The 25,739-nt window shown below is 42.9% G+C and overlaps 1 protein-coding gene across 3 annotated transcripts in view; it reads right to left on the bottom strand.

The window, feature by feature from the left end:
* The window catches only part of LOC143277193 (bifunctional peptidase and (3S)-lysyl hydroxylase Jmjd7-like), a 100,813-nt gene that overhangs the window by 27,715 nt on the left and 47,359 nt on the right, over positions 1–25,739 (bottom strand). For all 3 annotated transcript variants that reach the window (XM_076581971.1, XM_076581972.1, XM_076581973.1), the window contains exon 6: positions 25,377–25,509. In XM_076581971.1, the coding sequence (XP_076438086.1) occupies positions 25,377–25,509 (133 nt within the window). The remainder of the gene's footprint in view (positions 1–25,376; positions 25,510–25,739) is intronic.

Genomic DNA, 25,739 nt, shown 5'->3' with positions numbered 1-25,739 from the left:
GACCTTGCGATTGGAATGAACTTCCTTTTTCGCTTCGTCAAGTCTCCACACTCAGCTCTTTCAAGTCTGGCCTTAAAACCCACTTCTTCCCAAAATAGCCTCCTTTGCCTGCCCTTCCTTGTCTTTAGTTTCTACAGTATTAGAGTTATGCATGCGTGTGAATGACTGGTGCAAAAGCGCTTTGATTTGTCTCTGCACAAGATCCAGCGCTATATAAATACCATTATTATTATATTATTATTATTAAAGCAAGGTGATGCATGCAGCCCAGTGTTATTTTCTCTTTTCATTAACAAAGTGGCTATTGAAATACTCAGTCATGGAAGACACGGTGCCACTATTTCTTTTGATGCATTTGAGCTGTTTATTCTTTTATTGGCTGATGATGTTATTTTACTATCAGAGACTGTTGTTGGTCTTCAGACTCGGTTAAATACTTTAAAGCAAGCTGCAACATCTCTTCAGTTGAAGGTTAACATGAAAAAAAGTAATATTATTGTATTTCGGAAGGGAGGATACTCGCGAGGGAGAGATGGCTTTATGATAGTGTAGCTATGCCTGTGGTAAATGTGTATAAGTATTAGGGATATTTTTTACCGCATGTTTAAGCTTTGTTTCAGCGTGTAAAGATCTGGCTGGTATGGCGAAAAAAGCATTGTTATGTATCACAAAAAGATTATCTTCACTAAGTAATACTTCCCTGAACCTATTTCTGAAAATGTTTGATTTCCAAGTGCAGCCCATTGAACAATACGGTTCAGAGCAGTGGGGTTTAAACAAAGCTGCGTTTTTCTGTGAATCTGTACATTTATTTGCTTTGAAAAAGTTTCTGTGTGTTGATATGTGTAACCCAAATGACCTTGTTTATGGTGAAACTAATAGATATCCGATAGTTGTGAATTCTGCTGTTCAATGCATGAGATACTAGCTTAGACTGATAAAAATGGATGAAAGTAGAATACCTTTGAAAACTTATAAAATGTTGTTTGAACTGGATGCTAGAGGAAAGAAAAATTGGGTAACTGATGTACGTATTGTCTTTTTGAAAATGGTTTTGGCGAAGTGTGGTTAAGTCAAGGTGTGGGTAGTATAAATGATTTTGTTAAAATATTTCGTCAATGTTTAATTGATTGTAGATGGCAAGCATGGAATGAACATGTTCAGATTAGTGATAGATTTTGTATGTAGAGAACTTTTTGTGAGCTGCATGACATGAAACCATATTTAATGCTAAATATGGACAAACATTTGAGAATTATAACTACAAGATTTAGGTTGGGTGTGTCGGGTTAGCAACCCATCGTTACAGATACAGGAAACCTAATTACAATGATTTGATTTGCCCTTTATGCCAAAGAGAAGAAGAAGATGAAGTACATTTTGTGCTGAGCTGTCCAGCTCTTGAAGCAATTAGAGAAAAATATATTTCATCTAAATATTACCGACAGCCTTGTACATTCAAGTTCAGTTTGTTGATGTCTTCAAAACGATAAAAATGATGTGTGGAATTTGTCCATCTTCCTGCATGAAGCATTTAAATTTAGAGAAATTGCAACTTCATGATAATTATGTTTTGTTATTATTAATGTTGTTTCAAGTGATTTTCTTTTTCTTCATGGCTGTTCAAACAAATGTGACGCAACAGATGCTGTTTGTGTACCCCTTCGTAGGGGCTATGGCCTGATGAATAAATTATCCGTATCCGTATCTCTCTCCTCTTCCCTCTCTCTCTCTATAAGCATGCACGTCACACACCTTCCTCCCCACCCACCCCTCTCTCTCTCTCTACGCATGCACGTCACACACCTTCCCCCCCCCCCCATCTCTCTCCCTCTCTACGCATGCACGTCACATACCTTCCCCCCCCCCCCTCTCTCTCTACGCATGCACGTCACACACCTTTCTCCCCCCCACCCCCACACCCCCTCTCTCTCCCTCTCTACGCATGCACGTCACACACCTTTCTCCCCCTCACACCCCCTCTCTCTCCCTCTCTACGCATGCACGTCACACACCTTTCTCCCCCCCACTTCTCTATCTCTCTCTCTATAAACATGCACGTCACACACCTTTCTCCCCCCCCCCCCCCCCACACCCCCTCTCTCTCCCTCTCTACGCATGCACGTCACACACCTTTCTCCCCACCCACCCCTCTCTCTCTCTCTCTCCCTCTCAACGCATGCACGTCACACACCTTTCTCCCCCCCCCCCCCCCACACCCCCTCTCTCTCCCTCTCTACGCATGCACGTCACACAACTTTCTCCCCACCCACCCCTCTCTCTCTCTCTCCCTCTCAACGCATGCACGTCACACAACTTTCTCCCCCCCCCCCCCCTCTCTCTCTCTCCCTCTCTGTGATGGTGTAGTTGGGGAAATGATTGATATGGGTGGTGATTGTGATGACATGATGAGATCAAACACTGAGTGTAATGGTGTAGTTGGGGAAATGATTGATATGGGTGGTGATTGTGATGACATGATGAGATCAAACACTGAGTGTAATGGTGTAGTTGGGGAAATGATTGATATGGGTGGTGATTGTGATGACATGATGAGATCAAACACTGAGTGTAATGGTGTAGTTGGGGAAATGATTGATATGGGTGGTGATTGTGATGACATGATGAGATTAAACACAGAGTGTGATGGTGTATTGGGGAAATGATCGATATGGGTGGTGATTGTGATGACATGATGAGATTAAACACTGAGTGTAATGGTGTAGTTGGGGAAATGATCGATATGGGTGGTGATTGTGATGACATGATGAGATTAAACACTGAGTGTGATGGTGTATTGGGGAAATGATCGATATGGGTGGTGATTGTGATGACATGATGAGATTAAACACTGAGTGTGATGGTGTATTGGGGAAATGATCGATATGGGTGGTGATTGTGATGATATAAGATTAAACACAGAGTGTGATGGTGTGACTAAGAAAATTATTGATGTGTGTGGTGGTTGTGATGACATGTTGAGATTTAACAATGATGGTGATTGTATGACTGAGGATGGTACTGAATATGAAAATGTGGATGGAAACACACTGGTGATGATGGAAGGAGTTTCTGATGATGAGAAAAAGAATGATTCTTTACACTTGGATGGTGTAAATAATGGTTTAGTGACATGCGAAATTGTTTGTGAGAAAGAATGTGAGGAAGAAAATGATGGTATAAGGGTGAATGAGATGGGAGGGGATAGTTTTATAAATCAATATTTGGGAAACTTGGAGTCTTCTATAAATAGCACTTCATTTCTTCACTGGAATATTTGTGGGTTGTTATCCAAATTAGATAATTTCAGTTTTGTTCAATATGTTTCATCGTTTGATTTTGTCTGTCTTGTAGAAACGTTTGTTGAAAAGTTTGAGTCTTGTATTTTTATAGACCATAAAGTGTATGTCAAACCTGCAATGAAAATAACACAGCAAGGGAGATGCTCAGGCGGAATAGTTTGCCTTGTACATAAAACCTTACTTCCTTATGTCAAGTATATTGATTGTGACAGTAATTACTGTATGACATTTAAGTTGGATGAAAGTTTTTTTGGTTTCACTAAAAATGTTTTGCTGGTGTGTACGTATATTCCTCCTGAGAATGCGCCATATTATAATATGTGTAGTTTTGACAATGGCATGGATATGTTGGAAGAGTGTATTTTAGAAAAATTGTTGTCTTTAGAGGACGTTGATTTATTATTATGTGGAGATATGAATTCTAGAACCTCTAATTTATCCCCTGAAATAATAAACGAAAGTGAAATTTACATCTGTCACAAAAATGATAGGAATATAATGAGTAGAAATTCTGAAGATAAAGTACTGAATGCTTATGGGAAAAGATCACTTAGCATGTGCACTGTATTTGGTCTGACCTTTCTCAATGGTGTATGTAATGGTGACCTTGAAGGTCGTTTCACATACATTTCTGATTCAGGATCCAGTGTCAATGATTATTTCATAGCATCTGTTAATCTTTTCGAATCATTATTTGAGAAAGTAACTCTACAGGTAACAGAAAGATTTGAATCTTCTTCTTCTTCTTCTGCGTTCGATGTTTTGGCTGCGTCAGACGGTCACCCCCGTCGCCACGATGTAGCCCACGGTCTTCTCCAGGTCGTGGCGGTCTCCCCAAAGCTGCGCCTGTAGCTCCGTGCCCCCTGGCCAGGTTTGACGCCGTAGAGCTTCATGGGTTGGGCAGTGTTGGAGGATGTGTTCAGGGGTCTGGGGTCCAGTGCCACATGGACACTCATCAGTGTGGGCGATCTTCATACGGTGAAGGTGACTCAGTAGTCGGCAGTGGCCGGTTCTCAGTCTGAAGAGGACTGTCTGCTGGTGTCTCTGGAGCTGGTGGATTGGATCGACACCACTGTTTGCACCCAGCCTTCTCTTCCACTGGTTCTGGTAACGGTTGTGGATGATGGTCCTGGCCTCTCTGTAGGTCACGGGGTGGCTGAACTGCTTCATTTTGCTGCCTGCCTTGGAGAGAGCATCGGCCTTTTCGTTCCCCATGACCCCACAGTGAGAAGGAACCCACTGAACAGTGACAGTCGACCGTTTTGAAAGGTCATGAAGGGCTGCTTTGATGTTTGTCAGCTGCTGTTCGTTTCTGGTTGACTGGAGTCCCTGCAGGAGAGATCTGCAGTCAGTGAAGAAGGCTATCTTTGGTGGTGGGTTGACTGACGTCCTGAGGCCTTGTGCAGCATGGAGTAGTGCTGCTGTCTCCGCTCTGTAGTTCGAGGAGATTCTTCCTGTGGGGAAGGCTCCAGGGGTCAGTCTTCCATCTGTGTGCCTGATGAAGATGCCTGCTCCTCCATTCTTCACCGCTCCCTCCGAGGATCCATCTGTGAAGACGTGCGTCCATTCGCTGGGGTTGTACTGAGTCTCAATCATCTCCAATGTCAGAGCTTTCAGCAGGGGAGGGGCTTGGCAGTCCTTTTGGTCGATGCCAGGGACTTTTGTGATGATTGAGACTCCTTCCAGTTGGTCGGCCGGTTCCTCGAAGTCGGGGAGTGTTTCCATCTCGGCAGGGGACGAGGGCAGCAGGTCTTCATGTTGGCGGTGCAGGGTCTTGGAGAGGTGGTTGAAGCTGGTCCGCTTCAGTCTGTTCTTTGTTGGGTGCTTCAGTTTTTCGTGCATTGGGTGAGTTGGCATGCGCAGGAGCTTCTCGCTGTGGATGAAGACTTTTTCCTCTCGTCTATCTTTGAGTGGGTGGAGGCCTGTGTGTTTCTCCATCGCCTGAACTGGAGTCGTCTTTATCCCGCCAGTGATCAGCCGTAGCCCTGCGTTCTGAACTTTGCTCAGGCGGCTTGTGTTGGTTGCTGATGCCGTGGCCCAGGCAGTGCTGCCATACTCCAGGGTTGGCCTGACAGTTCCAGTGTACACCCTCTGCAGTATGCTGCTGTTGGCACCCCAAGAGGTCCCGGCGAGTTTTTTCAGGATGGCCAGTTTTCTGGTTGCTCGTCTCTCGATGTCCTTGAGATGGGGGTTCCATGTCAATCGCTTGTCGAGCTTCACACCCAGGTACATTGGCGTGTCATCCTGTTTCAACTGCATTCCGTTCAGTTTGAGGTGGGAGGTTTCTGACATCGGTGACAGCGAGAAGATTGTTGAGACTGTCTTGGTGGTGTTGATGTCTACTCCCCAGGCAGAGGCCCATGTTCCCACGTGGTTGAGTGCTTCCTGCATTCTGTGGCTGGCGAACGTGAGGTATTCCGCAGCACTCCAGGCAGCAAAGTCATCAGCGTGGAGGGCTCTGGAGACATGCTTGGAGATCTTCTCAGCGATGTCGTCGATGAAGATGAGGAAAAGTGTAGGGGAAATGACTCCTCCTTGCGGCACACCTTGCTGTAGAGTGACCCGATGGCTGATTTTCCCGTCGAGTTTTACCCTTGCCCTGCGGTGTTGGAGGAAATCCTGGATCCAGCGGTACATCTTCCCTTCCACTTTCTTGTTGAGGAGCTTCAGGAGAAGTCCTGCCTTCCAGACCTTGTCGAAGGCCTTGGTTAGGTCCACGAAGACTGCAAGCACCTTCTTCTTTTCTTGAAAGGCAGTCTCTATCTCCTGTGCAAGGTACACCAGCTGGTCTTCGGTGCTGCGGTTTTTCCTGTAGGCTGATTGGGTATTGCTGAGCAGGTGGTTTTCTTCAAGGTGTTTCAGGAGTCGAGTGTTCACCATCCTTTCCATCACCTTGCCCAGACAACTCAGGAGGCTGATTGGTCGATAGCTGGACTTCTTAGTCTTATCCTTCTGCTTCTTTCTGATGGGGACGATGATGGCTTCTCTCCACTGGTCTGGAAGTTTCCCTGTGTCCCAGGACTGGTTGATGATCAAGAGAAGCTTCTGTCTGGCTACAGGTCCCAGGTTCTTGATCATGTCAATTTGAATCTGATCACTTACCTCTTGCATTGTATGTTAAGAATCAGTCTCTAAGGCAATGTGATGATCATTTTATTAATGATACGAATCTTCCTATAATTTAATATTGTTGGAAGTCTGTTTATTTTCACCGTTTCTCCTTTTCTATGAATTCAAATGAAGTGCAAGAGAAGTTGTATGTAGCAGAAAACCTTATTCATGTTGATGTAAATAAAGCTTTGGATATGTTCAATCAGACTGTTAAAGAACAAGCTGAGTTTATGAAAAAGCGGGTATTTTTTAATAAAAAAAAGTTGTAGATAATAATTGGTTTGATCATGAATGTAAAATGGAGAGACGCCGGGTACGAAGATTATTGTGGGCATATAGGAAAACTCTGGATAAAGATGATCGCATTTTATTTTGTATTGCTAGACGTGAGTATAAAAATTTAAACAAGAGGAAAAAGAAACAATATTTTAACTCATTACTAAATGAACTTTTGGATTCTGTTAAAAATCAGAAGGAGTTCTGGGACACAATGCATAAAATTTCAAAAAAGAAAACGCAACCTTTAAATGATATTTCTATTCAGGAATGGTTTAATCATTTTAAAAATGTGTTAGAAATTAATGAAGAAGAGGAGGTAGTTGATAATATGTATGTGGAAAATGAAAGTGAACATGACAGAGAAAATATTGTACTGGACAGACCTATATCTCATGAAGAAGTAATTCTTGCTATTAGAAAACTAAAAAATAGGAAGTCTGCTGGTCTGGATGGGATGATTAGTGAGTTTTTCAAAAATGGAGGGGATAATACTGTTAACTCTTTAGTAAAGCTTTTTAATTTTTTGTTTGATACTGGGGTTTATCAAAAAAATTGGACAGAATCCATAATTTTGCCATTATTTAAGAAAGGTGATATTAATAATGTAAATAATTATAGAGGTATTTCTTTGTGTGATGTAAGTAGTAAATTATATAGTTCCATTATTAATACCAGGCAACAAGAATGGATAATTAGAAAAACATAATTGGAGAACACCAGCCAGGATTTAAACAGGGCTATTCAACAATTGATAACATATTTACTCTAATGGCTGCAGTACAGAAACAGTTTGCAAACAATAAAAAGTTGTATGTAGCATTTGTGGACTTTGAAAAGGCCTTTGACTCCATTTCAAGAAAACTTTTATGGCATATTTTATTAAAGAATGGAATCAGTGGTAAGTTACATCGTTGTGTGAAAAGCATGTACAATGAGGTGAAAGCGAGAGTGAGAGCTGGGGCAACATTATCTGATTGTGTTAATTGCATTCGTGGGGTTAAACAAGGGGATGTTTGTAGCCTTGTCTTGTTTTCACTTTTTATTAATGAACTTGCTTTGGAAATAATGCAGTATGGTCAACATGGAGTTACTTTTGATTTGATTGAATTGTTTGTTCTACTTTTTGCTGATGATATGATTTTGTTATCTACAACAACAGTGGGTTTACAGCGACAGTTGAACAGTTTATATGCTGCAGCACATTACTTACAGTTAAAAGTAAATATGGATAAAACAAGTATTGTTGTGTTCCGTAAAGGAGGATATTTAGCAAGAAACAAAAGATGGTCATATGGAAATGAAAGAATTACCGTTGTAAATGCATATAAGTATCTTGGAATTTATTTTTCTACAAAACTTAGTTTCAGTTTCGCATGTCAAGATATAGCAAATAAAGCAAAGAAAGCAGTTATTCGGATACTTCACATCTTGTATAAGCTTGATTGTAATTCGTTTGGTATTTTTGTCAGGTTATTTGATGCTCAAGTCCAGCCAATACTGCAGTATGGTGCAGAAATATGGGCCCTGGAAAAGAGTGAACAAATAGAAAAAGTACACTTGTTTGCAATGAAACGTTTTTTGAATGTGGACATTCGAATGCCAAATGATCTTGTGTATGGGGAGCTAGGGAGATATCCAATTTATTTAAACTCGTACATTAAATGCATTAAGTATTGGTTAAAACTTACAAGAATGAACGAAAACAGGCTACCGTTCAAAGCTTATCGGATGTTGTATTCCTTAGATAATAATGGCAAAAAAACATGGGCAACGTGTGTTCATCAGTGCTTAAATTCTTATGGTTATTCTTTTGTGTGGGATAATCAGGGTGTTGAAGATATTGCAGGTTTTATAAAGTGTTTTAGACAGCGAATAGTTGATTATAGGTGGCAAGATTGGCATGACCATATGGAAACTAGCGATAGATTTGCACAGTTTAGAATCTTTAAAACATCGCAGGGGCCTGAACCATATATTGGGATGGAAATAAACAGATATGTAAAAAGTGCACTGACAAAATTTAGATTTGGTGTTTCTAATATTGCTGTTCACAGTTTCAGATACTGTAGTAGGAGTGAATATGTATATATGTGTCGATTGTGCAACCTGGGTAGGGAAGATGAATTGCATTTTTTGCTATGTTGCCCTGCTTTGAGTGACCTCAAAGATTAATTCAACCTAAATATTATAAAGATCCCTGTGCTTTTAGATTTAATATGCTCATGTCGTCAAAACATGAGCTTACCCAACAAAACTTGGCCATGTATTTATATGAGGCATTGAAGAGACTTCGAATTGTTATTTTGTGAATGTTGTTGAGTATTGTATTAGCTACTTTTGGATGATTTGTGATGTTCGTTTATCGTGTCAAGTCATTTTCCTTATTTCTGTTCTTGTATGACCCCCTTCAGTAAGGGGGTTTGGCCTTAATCTGAATAAAACATCGTTATCGTTATCCCTCTCTACGCATGCACATCACACACCTTTCTCCCCACCCATCCCCCTCTCCCTGTCTCTCTCTCCTCTTCCTTCTATCTCTCTATATGCATGCACGTCACACACCTTTCTCCCCATCCTCACTCCCCCCTCTCTCTCCAGCTCTCTCTACGCATGCACGTCACACACCTTTCTCCCCACCCACCCCCCTCTCCCTCTCCCTCTGTGCGTATGCATGTCACACACCTTTCTTCCCGCTCCCACCTCTCTATCTCTCTCTCTACACATGCACGTCACACACCTTCCCCCCCCCCCCCTCTCTACGCATGCACGTCACACACCTTTCTCTCCACCCACCCCTCTCTGTCTCTGTCTCTCTCTACGCATGCACGTCACACACCTTTCTCCCCCACTCCCCTCTCTCTCCCTCTCTACACATGCACGTCACACACCTTCCCCCCCCCCCCCTCTCTACGCATGCACGTCACACACCTTTCTCCCCACCCACCCCTCTGTCTCTCTCTCTCTACGCATGCACGTCACACACCCTTCTCCCCACCCACCCCTCTCTCTCTCTCTCCTCTTCCCTCTCTCTCTCTCTATACGCATGCACGTCACACACCTTTCTCCCCACCCACCCCCCCTCCCTCTCTCCTCTTCCCTCTCTATCTCTCTCTCTATACGCATGCACGTTACACACCTTTCTCCCCACCCATCCCCCTCTACAAGTGTCTACAAGTGGGCTAAATTGTTTAAAGAAGGATGGAGCAGTGTTGAGGATGAAGACAGGCCTGGAAGGCCTACAGAAGTGAGGTCTCCTGAGGTGATCGAATCAGTCAATGACCTCATTCAGTCTGACAGAAGGGTGACAGTGGATGACATTGCAAGGACTTTGAGCTTATCTGTTGGGACAGCACACAAAATTGTCCATGATGACCTTGGCTACTCGAAGGTCAGCTGCCGGTGGGTGCCAAAGATGCTTACTCCAGAGCACAAACAGAGGAGGGTCGAGTTGTCCCAGCAGTGTCTCTGCCGCTATGAGAAGGATGGTGATGAGTTTCTGAAGAAGGTGGTCACATGTGACGAGACATGGGTTTGGCACTATGAGCCTGAGTCCAAACGGCAGTCCATGGAGTGGAAGCACGTAGGCTCTCCAGTGAAGAAGAAGTTCAAGTCCCAGCGGTCCACGAGGAAGGTGATGCTCACCCGTTTTTTGGGATATGCAAGGCCCAATCACCATTTCATTCCTTGAGAAAGGAAGCACTGTGAACAGTGCCAACTACTGTGAACTGCTGAGGCAGGTCAAGAAAGACATAAAGAACAAACGCAGGGGTCATCAGTCAGAAGGAGTCATCTTGCATCATGACAATGCAAGGCCTCACACAGCAGCCCGAACGGTGCAGACCATCAACGAGCTGGGCTGGGAACTGCTCCCTCATCCCCCTTACAGCCCAGACCTTGCCCCTTCAGACTTTCACCTGTTTGGTCCCTTGAAAGCGTTCACGAGAGGCACGAAGTTTGAAAGTGACGATGAAGTCAAAAGTGTTGTGAGCGACTGGCTGAGACATCAGTCCAAAGATTTTTACGCTGAGGGAATACGGAAGCTTGTGCACAGATGGGAAAAGTGTGTGACAGTGCTGGGAGACTACGTTGAAAAAAAAGAAAGAAGTAAGCTTCTATCTGTATTAGAAGTCCTTATACCAAAAAATTCACCTTATTTATTGAATGACCCTCGTATTATTATTATTTTTTTTTTTTTATTATATATATATATATATTTTTTTTTCATTTCTTTATTTAAAAAAAAAAAAAAATTTTTTTTATCTATTTAAATTTTTTTTTTCTCAAGGCCTGACAAAGCGCGTTGGGTTATGCTGCTGGTCAGGCATCTGCTTGGCAGATGTGGTGTAGCGTATATGGATTTGTCCGAACGCAGTGACGCCTCCTTGAGTTACTGAAACTGAAACTGAATCTTCCCTCTCTCTCTCCAGCTCTCTCTGCGCATGCACTTCACACACCTTTCTCCCCACCCACACCTCTCTCTCTCTACGCATGCACATCACACACCTTTCTCCCCCCCACCCCTCTCTCTCTCTCTCTCTCCGTAAGGCCTAAACAATAAACCATTCAGACTTCAGACTTCTCTCTCTCTCCCTCTCTACGCATGCATGTCACACACCTTTCTCCCCACCCACCCCTCTCTCTCTCTCTCCCTCCCTCTCTACACATGCACGTCACAGACCTTTCTCCCACCCACCCACCCCTCTCTACAAAATCTGATGGCAGGAGAAGATCCGAAACAAAGATCTGTGGGAGCGAGCAGGACAGGAACCAGTGGCCAAGCAGATACTGCAGAGAAAGTGGGGCTGGATCGGACACACCCTCAGGAAGCCAGCATCCAGTATCACACGCCAAGCCCTGACCTGGAACCCGCAGGGAAAGAGGAAGAGAGACCGGGCTCACAACAGCTGGAGGCAAGATACCGAGGCAGAGCTGAAGCAGCAAGGGACCAACTGGACTGGAATGGCCAGAACAGCCCAGAACAGAGTGCAATGGCGAGGGGTTGTCGATGGCCTATGCTCAAACAGGAGCGATGGGCATAATGAATGAATGAAATGACCCATCCCTCTCTCTCTCTCTCTCCCTCTCTACTCATGCACGTCACACACCTTTCTCCCCACCCGTCCCCTCTCCCTCTCTCTCTACGCATGAACGTCACACACCTTTCTTCCCACCCACCCCTCTCTCCCTCTCTCTCTCCATCTCTACGCATGCACATCACACACCTTTCTCCCCACCCATCCCCTCTCCCTCTCTCTCCCTCTCTCCTGTTCCCTCTCTCTCTCTACGCATGCACATCACACACCTTTCTCCCCACCCATCCCCTCTCCCTCTCTCCTCTTCCCTCTCTCTCTCTCTCTCTACGCATGCACATCACACACCTTTCTCCCCACCCACCCCTCTCTCTCTATACGCATGCACGTCACACACCTTTCTCCCCACCCACCCCTCTCTCTCTACGCATGCACGTCACACACCTTTCTCCCCACGTGTCAGAGAAATCAGACGCAATCTCTCGCCCCACTTAAAAAAGGCAAGATCAGAGGGGAAAAGAGTGGTGATGGTCTATGACCACTTAATTATTGACGGCAGGAAATATTTCCTGGATGGCGTGATGGTCTGAAGGAAAATAAATAGGGGTGGGGCCGGCCAGTTCAAAAAACAGATCTTTATATGGTTGAAGAAGGGAAAGGGAACCATGAAATGGCTACACCAGCTGAATTGCCTGTCACAGGTGACAGTGTCATTGTTGAGACATGGTCGGTGAACCAGAACAGCCCCGCTGAACTGTCTTCTGTTTGCACGTGCAGTCAAATGAAGAGCACGGCGTGTACGTATGACACACTTCATGTTTATCAACCTTTCTCGTTTTTACTGTGGAATGTTAATGGATTGCTTTCTAAACTTGCTGATTCTGATTTCATTGCGTTTATTTTTAAATTTGATTTTGTGTGTTTGTTTGAAACTTTCATGGAAGATTGACGATTTGATATGTTTTCAGGTTATACTACATTTTGTAAACCGGCGGTTAAGTTTTCAAGACAAGGGAGACGATCCGGAGGTGTGGTGTGTCTGATAAGGAATGAATTGTGTCTGTTTGTTAAAACTGTCGATGTGAATCATCCAAATGTTTGCATCTTTTTAATTGATAAGATATTATTTGGTCTTGATAAAGATATCTTATATGTTTGCTCGTACATTCCTCCTGAAAGTTCTCCTTTTTATACGTTCTTTGATATTGATCATGGAATAAATATGCTGGAAGACTGCTTGACTGACTGTTCATTATTATTGATGCTTATATTATCCCAAATGGTGATCTGAATAGTAGAACCTCAAACATATGTCAATATTTTTCTGATTTCTACAAGCAGCATGAAAGTCATTCTGTCAATAATTCATGACATTCAGAAGATAATCTCTTCAACAATTATGGTAAATTGTTGTTGAATTTGTGCACTGCCTTAGATTTATGTATTTTAAATGGAGTATGTGAGGGCGACCTCCAAGGTCGCAATACATACATTTCGGATGCTGGATGCAGTGTCAACAATTATTTCATACTTTCAAAAGATCTCTTTCATATTGTGTTTGATTCATGTGAATTAATTGTATCAGAACGTATTGACTCTGACAACCTACCTGTAACACTTCATGCTGTTTTTCCTAAAGGTAAGAATTTTGATGCAGCTGAACAAAAACAGGACACTGTCATTGAAAAAATCATATGGAATGAAGAAAATGTTCAGCTATCTCGTGATACTCTATGTAATGAGCAGATTAGTACAAAAATTGACAATGCAATAAGTTTAATAGATGTTGATGTGAATGATGCACTAACATTGTTGAATGAATGTATGAAGGAAAGTGCGGAGTGTATGAAAAGACGTGTGCGTGTCAATAACAACAAGGTACGTGATGACTGTGTGACCATGAATGTGCTGTGAGCAAAAGGGAGGTAAGAAGGTTATTATGGATTAGTCGACGGACATTAAAAATGGAAGATAAAAACACATATGTAGTTGCAAGACGAGAGTATAAACATTTATTAAAGAGAAAAGAGAAGGATTTCAATAAATCTTTAATGGATAAGCTTGTAACATCTATACGTAGCCAAAAGGAATTATGAAATAATATTAACAGAGTTTCACAGAAAAGAAAACAACCTAGACATACTATTAATTGTGACGTTTGGTTTCAACATTTTCAATCTTTGTTACAATCAAATTCTGGTAACGAGCAAAATGAAGTTGCTTTTAACGATGATGCTATAAATGATGATGAAGCAGATCTTTACATGAATCGACCAATTTCTAAAGAAGAGGTACTACTGGCATTAAGAAAACTTTAAAATGGTAAGGCAGCTGGTCCTGATGGAATTGAAATATAATAATTCTTCTGATCAAGTAGTCCTTTTCTTCGTTAAGTTGTTTAATAAACTGTTTGACAATGGTGTATACCCTAATAACTGGACAGAATCTATTATTTTGCCCATTCACAAGAAAGGTGATGTAAATAATCCCAATAATTATAGAGGTATTTCTTTAGGTGATATAAGTGGTAAATTGTATGGAATAATTATCAATAAAAGATTACAGGAATGGGTTGACGAAAATAACATCACTGGGGATCATGAAGCCGGATTTAAAAAAAGATATTCTACAGTAGACCACATGTTTACGTTGCTTTCACTTGTTCAGAAACAGTTCTCCTTTAATCAAAAATTGTATGTCGCTTTCATTGATTTTGAAAAAGCGTTGACTCTATTAACCGAAATCTTCTTTGGCCTGTTTTGCAAAGGAATGGTATCAGAGGTAAACTTTATAACTGTATAAAAAGTATGTATAATGTAGTAAGAGCTAGAGTTCATTGTGGTGCCAAACTGTACAGCTGGGGTTAGACAGGGTGATGCTTGTAGCCCTATTTTGTTTTCTCTCTTCATAAACGAACTTGCAATTCATGTAGTTAACAATGGGAGACATGGAGCTTTATTTTCAGTTGGTGCCTATGAATTGTTCATACTTCTGTTAGCTGATGATGTTATTTTGATGTCAGAAACTGTTGCAGGTCTACAAACACAGCTGAATTCTTTACATCGTGCAGCAGATTCACTTCAATTAAGAGTTAACATGACTAAAAGCAATATCATAGTGTTTCGTAAGGGTGGTTATCTGAGTAGCAGGGAAAAGTGGTTGTTTAGTGATGCGTTGATGCCAGTTGTTAATGTTTATAAATATTTGGGAATATTTTTCTCCACACGTTTGAGTTTTGTTGGTGCTTGTAAAGATTTAGCAAGTTGGGCTAAAAATGCTTTAATTTATATTATGAAAAAGTTACATGTGTTCAATAATACCTCTTTTGATTTATTTATTAAGTTGTTTGATGCTCAGGTACAGCCAGTTGTGTTATACAGTTCGGAGTTGTGGGGCATAAAGCAAGCCGCTATTCATTGTGAATCACTTCATACTTTTGCCTTGAAGAAATTCTCAGGTGTTGAGAGGCAAACTCCTTATGATTTAGTTTATGGGGAAACAAATCGGTACCCGATGTATTTAGTTGCTGCAGTTAAATGTATTTGTTACTGGTTAAGGTTATTAGAAATGGATGACAACAGATTACCTCATAAAGCTTATAATATGCTGTTTGATTTAGATACTAGAGGCAAAGTAAATTGGGTAACAAAAATACGCTACTGTTTATTTGAGTATGGGTTTGGTTTGGTTTGGATGAACCAAGGTGTTGGCAGCATTCAATCATTTATTTGTGCTTTCCACCAACGTTTGATTGATTGTAGATGGCAGAAATGCCTGATCATATTCAAAATAGTGAGAGATTTGATTTCTATAGGAATTTCAGCAACTTGAAACCCTACCTGATGTTAAATATGGATAGACATTTGAAATATATAATAAGAAGGTTCAGATTAGGTATTTCTGAGTTAGCAGTTCATCATTATAGATACAGAACATGTAATAACAGTGATCTGGTTTGTCCATTGTGCAAAGATTCAACAGAAGATGAAATGCATTTTGTCCTTTGTTGTCCAGCTTTGAGGAATGTTTGAGAATCACTTATAAAGCCTAAATATTATAGACAACCAAATATGTTTAAACTGAACCTGTTAATGTCTTCAACCTCCTGTGAAATTGTTAGAAACCTTGCCTTGTATTTATAAAAAGCTTTCAAAGTCCGAGAAACTATTACGTCATGAAAACACTGTTTCGTAGCTAGGATAGTTTTCATTTGGAAATTATGTCGAATTTTCTATGTATCTGTATTATGTGAGTTGGTTTTTGTTGTTGTTGTTCTTTGTTTTTGTTTTCTTGTTTTTTCTTTGTTTTTCATTGTAGTCTGTTCACTGTGTCTGGCCTATATGAATAAAACATCTTGAATCTTGAATCCTTTTCCCTCTCCCTCTCTACACATGCACGTCAACCACCTTTCCCCCACCCACCCCCTTCCCCCTCACTCTCTCCCTCTCTACGCATGCACGTCAACCACCTTTCCCCCACCCACCCCCTTCCCCCTCACTCTCTCCCTCTCTACACATGCACGTCACACACCTTTCCCCACCCACCCCCTTCCCCCTCACTCTCTCCCTCTCTACACATGCACGTCACACACCTTTCTCCCCACCCACCCCCTTCTCCCTCTCTCTCTCCCTCTCTACACATGCACGTCACACACCTTTCTCCCCACCCACCCCCTTCTCCCTCTCTCTCTCCCTCTCTACACATGCACGTCACACACCTTTCTCCCCACCCACCCCCTTCTCCCTCTCTCTCTCCCTCTCTACACATACACGTCACACACCTTTCTCCCCACCACCACCCCTCTCCCTCTCAACGCATGCATGTCACACACTTTTCTCCCCACGCACCCCGCTCTCCCTCTCTCTCCCTCTAAACGCCTGCACGTCACACACCTTTCTCCACACCCATCCCCCTCTCCCTCTCTCCTCTTCCCTCTCTCTCTCTCTATACGCATGGATGTCACACACCTTTCTCCCCACGTCCTCTCTCCCTCTCTTTCTCTCTCTCTACACATGCAACTCACACAACTTTCTCCCCACCCACCCCTCTCTCTCTCTCTCCCACTACGCATGCACGTCACACACCTTTCTCCCCACCCACCCCTCTCTCTCTCCCACTCTACGCATGCACGTCACACACTTTTCTCCCCACCCACCCCTCTCTCTCTCTCCCACTCTACGCATGCATGTGACACACATTTCTCCCCATGCACCCCTCTCTTTCTGTCTCTCTATGCATGCACGTCACACACCTTTCTCCACCCACCCCCCTCTCTCTCCCTCTCCCACTACGCACGTACGTCACACACCATTCTCCCCACCCACCCCACCCCTCTCTCTCTCTCTCTACGCACGTACGTCACACACCTTTCTCCCCAACCACCCCTCTCTCTGTCTCTCTACGCATGTACATCACACACTTTTCTCCCTACCCAACCCTCTCTCTCTCCTTCTCTACGCATGCACGTCACACACCTTTCTCCCCACCTACCCCCCTTTCCCTCTCTCTCCCTCTCTCTCTCTCTATACGCATGCACGTCATACACTTTTCTCCCCACCCCCACCTCTCTATCTCTCTCTCTCCCTCTCTACGCATGCACGTTACACACCTTTCTACCCCCGCCCCCCCCCCCCCTCTCTCTCTCTACGCATGCACGTCACACACCTTTCTCCCCACCCACCCACCTCTCCTCTCTCTCTCCTCTTCATTCTCTCTCCAGCTCACTCTACGCATGCACATCACACACCTATCTCCCCACCCACCCCTCTATCTCTCTTTCTCTCAATGCATGCACGTCACACACCTTTCTCCCCACCCACCCCTCTCTCTCTCCCTCTCTACGCATGCACGTCACACACCTTTCTCCCCACCCACCCCTCTCTCCCTCTCTCTCTCCCTCTCTACGCATGCACATCACACACCTTTCTCCCCATCCACCCCCTCTCCCTGTCTCTCTCTCTCCCTCTCTACGCATGCACATTACACACCTTTCTAACCCCTCCCCCCCCTCTACGCATGCACGTCACACACCTTTCTCCCCACCAATCCCCCTCTACACCTCTCTCTCCTATTGATCTCTCTCCAGCTCTCTCTACACATGCACGTCACACACCATTCTCCCCACCCACCCCTCTCTCTCTCTCTACGCATGCATGTCAGACAACTTTCTCCCCACCCACCCCTCCCTCCCTCTCTCTCTCTACACATGCACGTCACACACCTTTCTCCCCACCCACCCCTCCCTCCCTCTCTCTCTCTACACATGCACGTCACACACCTTTCTCCCCACCCACCCCTCCCTCCCTCTCTCTCTCTACACATGCATGTCACACACCTTTCTCCCCACCCACCCCTCTCTCCCTCTTTCTCTCCCTCTCTACGCATGCACGTCACACACCTTTCTCCCCAAACACCCCACCTCTCTCTCTCTCCCTTTCTATGCATGTACGTCACACACCTTTCTACCCCTCCGCTCTCTCTCCCTCTCAACGCATGCACTTCACACACCTTTCTCCCAACCTAACCCTCTCTCCCTCTTTCTCTCCCTCTCTACACATGCACGTCACACACCTTTCTCCCCCCCACCCCTCTCTCTCTCTCTGTACACATGCACGTCACACACCTTTGTCCCCACCCACCCCCCTCTCCCTCTCTCTCTCTCCTCTTCCCCCTCTCTCTCTCTCTCTATATGCATGCACGTCACACGCCTTTCTTCCCCCCTCTCTCTCTCCCACTCTATGCAAGCACCTCACACACCTTTCTCCCCACCCACCCCTCTCTCCATTTTTCTCTCCCTCTCTACGGGGGTGGCAAGAGGGCGGTGACAAGTGGCGGACGTGCAATTCAGTTGTCTGTATTTGTTTTAAAATTCTGCAGGCTACAGTTGCATGATTGTTATCATAGTTTGCAGAAGTGTTTACAAACTGTGTGTGCATCTGACGATATCACTGGATTGTTGATCAGGTTAGTGACAGAGCTGAAATTAAAGCAAGGAAAATTACATGTGTTAATGAAGGATTTTTACTTCCGCCCTGGTGTTAACACATCTCTTGTTGCATCAATGTTTCGTCACTGGTTTCACGTGCATATTTCACATTCAAACTTGCAACGGTGGGAATGCTTCGACATGAATACGCGGACACGTGCAAATATTAGCTGATTTTGCTTCAGTTCATTTTGAGTGCAAGTGCACCCGGAAAAAAACGTTTGTTATTCCTGTTAGCACAGGCACTTGAAATATGTCACAAAATTCTTTCTCAACTCATCAAAACAATATTCTTCATTTTATTGACTGGCGCTTTGCTCAAATGCAGCAGGGTATGCAAGCTCATACAATGGGTATAAAATGCAACATTGATGAAAAGTATGACGCTCTTGAGGATAACATCGCGCGTTTCTTCACTGAAATCAGTAAACAGAAGGAGAGTGTTGATGTGAACACGGTGGACATTCAAGAACTGAAAGAAGACAACACGTCTGTGTTGGAGAGATTAGAACTGCTGGAGAAGAAGCTAGAACTGAGTGAACAAGACGCTAAAGCTTTTAACATCAGATTTATGAACGTTGCTGAATATGAAAGGGAGAACGAGTACACAATGACCCAGATCATCACAGATGTGCTGAACGACCACGCAGTGTCACCCAGCTGGCGGCAGGAAGACATCGCCAGAGCGTTTTGCATTGGAAGGCCACGCCCTCGTGGAAATGATCCGCACCCCATACTTGTTCAGTTCTGTCACTGGTCGGACAAGATGGCAGTTTTGGGTGACAAGGACCTCAGAGACAATCTGAGGACGAGTAGCATCCGGGTGGCCTCTGACCTCACCACACGACAGAGACAGATGCTGGAGTTTCACCGCAGTCTTGGCAAGACAGCATACATTCACAACGGGAAGCTATACGTCAGAGACAGCCAGCAACCTGTTTCATTCCGGGAAGACCACACTGGAAGACAGTTCTCCCCATCCCCACGGCAGAGAGAGGACTGGCCACCAGTACAGGCCAACACACTATCAACATCCAGCAAGAACAGAGATGTCTGGCAATCCAGTGACTACAAGTACCGAGGGCACTTCAGGGCCCAGCGCACAGAACAGTCCGGGAGACAACATCGTGACTACCCACGAGACAGTGACGTTCAATACTCTCGTGAAAGGCCCGGCACATACCGCCAGCACCAGCGAGGTCAGAGGCAAGAGGGGAACAACTCATATATCAGCAGGATGCCAGGTGACAGGCCAGGTGACGTGGAAAACTCCAACAGCCAAGTTGGTGACAGAAACGAATCCGTGCCTGTTGTCCCGGGCTTTCGTTCATACAGTGATGTGACAAGACAGTTTAAACCTCATGATCACACACAAAACACTTCACAACACAGAAGAATCATTATGATGAAAGATACTACTGCCAGGTCAAATCCACACAATACAAGAACAAACAGGGAAAACAACAGATGTTCTGACCCACCGCAAAGAACAATGAGATAATCTATGACCCCTGCTGTGAAGGAAGTATCTAACAATGTTGACCACACTGACAATGATCAGAACAAGACAAATCACTTATGTGATGATGACAACGTTCACTCTGATAATCCCATATCTTATACAGATGACAAACATGAGACTGACAATCAGAACAAAGACAGAGACCAGAATGAGACAAACAGACAGACCAGAATGAGACAAACGACTATGATTTGATGGATGACAATGGCAGCATGCAAGACCGCGAAGCGGTTGCTGTTAACAGTGATATTGTTGTTGAACACGAAACAACAAATGGTCAAAAACAGGACGATAGCGACGCTTATGGCGCTACAGAAATAACAGAACAAACTGAAATGAACATGAACAATGACACACATGATGAGACAACCAAGACTGACAGAGATAAATCACTGAGACAAGAAAAGATGGTTGACAAACAGGGCAGGAGACATACTAGTGACAAAAGTGATGAAGGGATGAACTCGGTCCAACAGACCCAGTCATCAGCGCATAGTCTGCGACCAAGACGAGCCGTGTCTGGTTCGCGAATTGGTCACCAGAACACTGTGTCAAACACAGAGAGGTCAAGCAGTCAGTGCAGTATCGTTGACTCCTTTAGGAGAGCAGAGTCTGGTAACCAGACAAAGGATAAAGGTAAATCCCAGTCCCCCATGCCCAAAGCCAAAGAAGGTGGTGCGTCTTGCACCAAGAAATAGGATATCGGCCGGGCCACAGATCTGGGAAACAAATCCTGTGTAATAAAGGGTCGTGGTCCAAAAAGTACAGAACCTCATGCACAAAATGTAAATAAGTCTGAAGTTTCATTCCTAAATTACAATGTAAATGGTCTTTTACAGAAGTTAGAAAACATAGATTTCATTAACGTTCTTACTTCTTATGATTTTGCATGTATTACTGAAACATTTGTTGCACTGATTTGATTTTGAATCACCATTATTTAATGACTTCGTTCTGTTTACATCCAAATCAAAGAAACTGTCCCACCAAGGAAGATACTCCGGTGGTGTTATTGTAATGGTAAGAAAACCGTTTGATAATTTTATTGAACGTATATAGAACAAGAGAATACTGTGGTTCTGAAGATTAACAAATCCCTGTTTTGTACAGATAAAGATTTAATGTACATTTGCTCCTATATTCCCCCTTGTGATTCTGCATTCTGGAAAACCCAGCAGGATGTATATGGCCTTGAATTGTTGGAACAATGTTTGGCAGATTTGCACGCATCATATGACGACTTCCACGTTATGTTAAGTGGGGATCTCAACGCAAGATCTGCTTGTAATAATTATTCTTTTAATGGCGATAGTAGTGACTTCGAGCCAACTGCTGTTCCCATTCACAACCAGTTTACAAGGAAATCTCAGGACAGTCAAATGAATAATTTTGGTAATCAATTGAATTTTGTAATATGTTTGATTGCATTATACTAAATGGTCTTTGTGAAAACGGTTTTGATGATAACTGCACTTTCATTGGCTCTTCTGGCGAAAGTGTTGTAGATTATTTTGTTGTATCTATTGGCCTGTTCTTGTCTGTCCATATCGCATCGCTTTTTGTTGAAAATATGATTGAATCCGATCATTTACCAGTTGTTATGAAAATGGAAATTAATCCCAAAGATACTGGTGGTTATGTAAAAACAGTCCAAAATCACGGCAAAGTAAGTGGGAGATTTAAATGGAATAAGGAACGAGAGAATGAATTTGTTGAGACATGGGAGAGCAGTGATATCCAAAATAGAATATCGATTGCCATAAACAGATTGAATATGGATGTAGATGGTGCCCTAGGGGTCTTTGTACAGTGTTTAAAAGATTCTAGTGAATGCATGTTTAAACAGTTTCACTTTCACCATAACGACAGAAAGACAAAGTCAGAATGGTTTGACGATGAATGTGACAAAGTAAAAAAGGAAACCAGGGGAAAGTTAAATCGCTTCAGAGCAACACGAAAAGTAGAAGATAGGGTAATATATGTTGAATCAAGAAAGAAGTATAAACATCTATTAAAAACGAAAAGACAAACTTTTAGACGACAAAAGGTTGAAACATTAGCAAATGATTTTGAGAATTCATCACAGTTTTGGAAGGAATTAAAAAGTATGGGCTATGGTAATAAAGAAAGGATTACAAATAGCATTAGCACAAATGAATGGTTGAATCATTTCAGGGAAGTATTTCAATGTCCAAATGAGGAGCTCAATAAAAACAACGACACTGAAGTTGATATATTAGATGAAACTGACCACGTATTGAATAAACCTATATCAGAAGAAGAAGTTATTCAAGCCATAGGGAAACTAAAGAATGACAAGGCTAGTGGAATCGATGATATCTCTGCTACATGTTAAAATATGGTGGTAAAAATGTACATTTGTTTCTGAAAAAAATTATTTAATTCAATTTTTGATCAAGGTATTTATCCAGAGGAATGGTCTAAAGCTATTATCATCCCAATATATAAGAAAGGTGATCCTGATAATGCAGACAATTATAGAGGAGTATCCCTTTTAAGCATCATATCAAAGTGCTATACTACTATATTGAATGTAAGACTATACTCTTGGTTAGAAAATAATAACTTAATTTCAGAATGTCAAGCAGGATTCCGTAAAAAGTATTCCACTGTTGATCAAATATTCACTTTATATGCTGCTGTTCAGAAATGTTTGAGTAAAAAGGGTAGAAAACTTTATGTTGCTTTTGTTGATTTTAAAAAGGCATTTGATTCTGTTAAACATGATAAACTATTGCATTACATTAAAAACCAAGGCGTTAAAGGTAAGTTCCTTGCATCACTGAAAGCTATGTACAGTTCACTGGTATCATGTATTCGTGTTAATTACAACCTTACGGATATGTTTGAGACTCCCTTGGGTGTTAGACAAGGGTGTGTGTTGAGCCCAATGCTATTCTCAATTCATTAACCAGTTAACTATTCATATGGGTGAAAGGGGAAAACATGGGGTACAGTTACTCCCAGACATTATGGAGTTATTTATTTTGTTATTTGCCGACAATGTAGCATTGCTTTCAACAACACCTAGTGGCCTTCAGAATCAGTTGAATGTTTTAAAGGATTGCTGTAATAATATGAAATTAAATGTAAACATTGACAAAACCAAGGTTATGGTATTCAGAAAGGGAGGGTTTTGGGGGAAATATGAGAATTGGTTCTACGATGGTAAAAGACTTGAAGTAGTAAATGATTATTGTTACTTAGGGCTTAATTTTACAACCATGGTTAGTGCAAAAAAAAGGTACATTACATCTAGCAACGAAGGGAAAGAAGGCAGTCATACAACTTAATAGTGCATTTCAAAAGTATAAGGAGATGATTGCAAATACTTTCTTTAATTTTTTTTATTACAAAATTAAACCAGTACTATTATACTCATCCGAGATATGGGGATTAGACAGATTGGAACATTTAGAAAAAGTACACCTGTTAGCGTGTAAAAGATTTCTGGGTGTTCCGGCCAGGACGCCTAACAAAATGGTATATGGAGATTTGGGCAGGTATCCCTTATACGTAAATTCATGTGTATCATGTTTAAGATTTTGGTTTGAATTGCCACAATTGGATATTGTAAGGTTACCACATAAAGCATATCAAATGCTGTTGGAACTAGACAGATCAGGAAAACACTGTTGGGTGTCAAATGTTAGAGAAATTTTATGTTCAACTGGTTTTAGTATTGTTTGGATGCAACAAGATGTAGGGAATGTGAAGATGTTCCTCGGTTTATTTAAACAGAGACTTGTTGATATGTTCATCCAAGAATGGACTGGTGCTGTCAGAGACCATAATAAATATGAAATTTATAGATCGTTTAAGACTGTCTTTGAAAAAGATATATTTTGGATATGGATACATATTGTTTCCGAGTTGCTATTACACAAACAAGATTCAACGTTCTACCACTCAACAACAATGTACATCGATACAGTCATTCAGATCAGGACAGAGCATGCCCATTTTGTAGGGATGAAGTTGAGAATGAGCAGCACTTTTTATTCAACTGCATCGTATATGAAGATTTAAGAAAGAGAATATTAAAAGAATCGGCTAGACTCCCCTTGCATGTGTTACTTGGAGCAACAAATTTCAATCACAGACATAATGTATCAAGATATATTTTCCATGCTATCAATACAAGGAAAAGGTTCATCTGCAGTCAGTGACCAAGAATGATGAAATACTATATAAAAACAAATGTCTATATGATGGGCACTTTGTTTAAGTATATATTCATTCAGTTTGTACTTGTTTTTGTTGTTGTTGTTGTTGCTATGGATAACACAATGTTATATGCAACCTCACCGATCCACCCTTCCCCACTGTATTGTGGCCCAAGGCCGATGTACATAAAACTTTCTGAGTTCTGAGTTCTCCCTCTCTACGCAAGCATGTCACACACCTTTCTCCCCACCCACCCCCCTCTCCCTCCCTCTCTCTCTCTCCTCTTCCCTCTCTCTCTGTGTCTCTCTATACGCATGCACGTCACACACCCTTCTCCCCACCCACTCTCTCTTTCTCTCTCTCCCTCTCTAAGCATGCACGTCACACACCTTTCTCCCCACCCATCCCCCTCTCCCTCTCTCTCCCTCTCTCCTCTATGATTATTGTCTGTTTCACTTTCCCCTTCATGAGGGGCCTAGGCCTAAAATGAATAAACCATCTGAATCTGAATCTGAATCCCTCTCTCCTCTTCCCTCTCTCTCTATATGCATGCACGTCACACACGTTTCTCCCCACCCACACCCCTCTCTCTCTCTCTCTCCCCCTCTTCACTCATCCACGTCACACATCTTTCTCCACCACCCCCCACCCCACCCCTGCCTCTCTCTGTCTCTACGCATGCATGTCACACACCTTTCTCCCCACCCACCCCTCTCTCTCTCTCTCTACATATGCACGTCACACACCTTTCTCCCCACCCACCCCCCTCTCTCTCTCTCTACGCATGCACTTCACACATCTTTCTCCCCACCCACCCCTCTCTCTCTCTCTCCGCATACACGTCACACACCTTTCTCACCCCCCACCCCTCTCTCTCTTTCTCTCTCTCTATGCATGCATGTCACACACCTTTCTCCCCACCCACCCCTCTCTCTCCCTCTCTCCAGACAAAGACCTACCAGCTGGCACCAAGATACAGTCTCCAGGATGGAGGGTGGAGTATGTCCAGGGAGTCATGCGGATGTTCTTGTACTTGAAGGCGTTGATCATTTCCATGTCCAGCTTGGAGTGACCTCCCTTGCTCCCTTCAAACTGAAACCAAAGACGGAGGCCTAATACTGGCTTCTCAAACTCAAAGTTAACCTTCTGCTACAACCCTTAAACCAAGATTCTGGAATGTTATGTAACTGCAGCTGATACTTACGAGGATAGAACTATAATCTAAAATTCTACAGCTGTTCCTACACCAGCATAAAAATCACATCGCTCATAGAACGCAACACAAATACATCACGTCCATTTCTCTAACAACTCCTTTCATT

The sequence above is a fragment of the Babylonia areolata genome, chromosome 33, assembly GCF_041734735.1.
Source record: "Babylonia areolata isolate BAREFJ2019XMU chromosome 33, ASM4173473v1, whole genome shotgun sequence".
NCBI classification, from domain to species: domain Eukaryota; kingdom Metazoa; phylum Mollusca; class Gastropoda; order Neogastropoda; family Buccinidae; genus Babylonia; species Babylonia areolata.
The sequence above is the reverse complement of the archived record's forward strand: the minus strand, read 5'-3'. Positions and strand labels throughout refer to the sequence as shown.